At 32.2% G+C, this 2,500-nt stretch overlaps 1 protein-coding gene across 1 annotated transcript in view; it reads right to left on the reverse strand.

The window, feature by feature from the left end:
* Window positions 1–144: 144 nt before the first annotated feature.
* The window catches only part of LOC122252729 (thiol S-methyltransferase TMT1A), a 10,040-nt gene continuing 7,684 nt past the window's right edge, over window positions 145–2,500 (reverse strand). The window contains exons 4-5 of the mRNA XM_043015348.2: window positions 1,497–1,615; window positions 145–945 (exon numbers count right to left, since the gene is read on the reverse strand). Of these exons, the coding sequence (XP_042871282.2) occupies window positions 685–945; window positions 1,497–1,615 (380 nt within the window). The 3' untranslated portion in view covers window positions 145–684. The remainder of the gene's footprint in view (window positions 946–1,496; window positions 1,616–2,500) is intronic.

Raw genomic sequence — 2,500 nt, forward strand, 5'->3', positions numbered from 1 at the left:
CAGGGGTTGGCAACACTGCTTTACACATGGGCATTTAAAATTAACTGTTGTATTACAAAAAGATTATTCATTTATAAAGTATATGCCTGAATTTACCTTCACGCACATGGAGCCAAGGATCAAGAAGGCTGAGAAACACTGATGTAGAGATCTTAGTATATTTACTAATATCTTATTTACAAAAGAGATCTTCTAATTTAATTTTCACATTTTTTACCATAAATATAACATACAGCTATTACATATGGTATTGAGAATCAGATACTGACCAATAAGTATGTCTATTACATTCACATAAGAACATACACAGCCTTCCTTCTGCCACTTGTACAACTAAGCATCTATATTTCTTATTAATTTCATGCGCTCTGTAATTTCTTAACAAAATCTAAATCAATAATCAGCTAATGTGTGTTCTTCCATGAATTGTTCTCTGTACATAATTTGTGAATACTGTCTTTAAGAAAACTTACAAAATTTCTTTTCCTTATTTACATATCATTAAACATCACAGATTATAAACAATTTTAAAACCATACTAATATAAAATAATATTACTCTCTGCAGTGTCTTATTTTATGAGTTTAGAAAGGAAATACCAATAAAATATAAATATTTTGTTTACAGTATTTTAGGATGTAAAAATAGTACCACAGAAAATCTTGTTCAATTACTAATAAAACACTATTTTGTAGCAATGCCTTTTAAATGAGGGGAGGCAATCATAAAAACTTTGGCAGGCATAGGAGCATATAATCTCTCATACTGAACATCAGAGAAACCTACTGACTGTATGAATGGAAGGGGATTGCGGTTAAGGTTACATCCCTCGAACAAGAAAGGCCAAATTTTGAACCATGTCAAAATGTGTTGAAGAATCCAGCGGTAGCCATGAGAACTTCGGTCCCACTCCTGAATGTGTTCTATAAAGTAAAATCTTCCACCCTGTAAGAAGATAGGTTGGTAAATTATGTGAAAAAATGCACTTAAAATTATTTGTATTACGTACATCGTGAACAACTTTAACAAAGGAAATACAGGGTTACTAAAAGAAAGGAAATACCAATCTGTGTGGTTTCAAGGCAATCTAGAATCCTTTCCGGGCAGAATAATCATTTTGGTGTTGCTGCCCAAAGAAGAATCTGGTTTGTCTTACAATGCAGTGCATTCAGTGTTTCCTTCCTTAATGTGACATTGTGTTATTTAAATTTCTCCACACATTCCTGTGTTTGTGTATGGTAGTACACACATACAGTATAACATCTCACAAAAGTGTAAGAATACAATAAATGTATATGCAACTATAACTATGTTTCTGATCTGATCCGGAGGAATACTTATAAAAATTAGCTAGTGACTTGAGTGCTCACTGTTAGACAGGTTAATAACAATAAAGAAATATAATTTTACTGGACAGAAATCATTAGGATATGATGAGGCAAAGTGTATGCATTCTCTGAATATATTACATCATTAACTTGGTGTTAACCACTTACCGGAACAAGGACGCGTTTAATCTGGCTGATAACTTTGGCAATATCCTTGACGCTGCACAAAACAAGTGTAACAACTACAGCATCCACACTGTTTGACTCTACCATGTCCATATCTTCACCTTAATTATAGAAAAGAAGGGAAAAAGTTCATTATAAAAGAAAACAAATTACGAAACACTTAAATTATTATCATTATGAATAATTTATAGCTATCCATTTGGAAGTACAAGTATAGTGGTTATATTCCGATATAATGTATGATAATTAACTTCATTGAAAAAAAAAAAAAAAAAAACTTTTTGCTTGGGAAAGTTATTATACTTTTGCAAGCTAAAACAAAAAAAAAAGATCTACAGTATCATACCATAAATGTCTAAAGCACTATATATCCACTACATAATTTTATTCCATTCATCCCTCAAAATATATGAATACTACTCTATCCTTGCATGTATCTATGACTCCTTCCAGGAAAAGGTAAGCCAATTAGGAACTTTAGAATGAATCTCTGAAGCCAAATATTAGCATTTATCCTTAGTATTCAAAAGTACTTTTATACTGATCACATTTTCCATTTTAAAATGAAAATGTTAGAGTATTTCTTTTACATCTTCTTAACCCATTTGCACCGGATCACATGCTCTAATGTCATGTGAATATTTTGCTCTGGTCAGATGACATCAGATCATGTTATGATCTCTCCCTCTAAGTATATGTTTTATATAGTTATGTAGGTATTTACTCATTGCACTTGCATTTGTAGAGACATTGTTCCTAACTTTTCAAAAGAAAAAAAAGAAGAAGAAGAAGAAGAAGAAAGAAAAAAGTATCCTGTAGAATCGGGCAGGTGAAAAGTGCTCTAAGAAGCATCGCCCAGGGAGAGATCTTTCGTGTGAAGGCTGCGTGCACTTGTTATCTTCACAGCGGGAGCAACATAAGGCAAACAATTGCCCCATTACAAATGGGTTAAAGGTTACATTCAATTTACTATAGTTAATGTTTGC

Source organism: Penaeus japonicus, unplaced genomic scaffold (genome assembly GCF_977035675.1).
Source record: "Penaeus japonicus unplaced genomic scaffold, GWHDUDI00000001_assembly GWHDUDI00000004, whole genome shotgun sequence".
Lineage (NCBI taxonomy): Eukaryota > Metazoa > Arthropoda > Malacostraca > Decapoda > Penaeidae > Penaeus > Penaeus japonicus.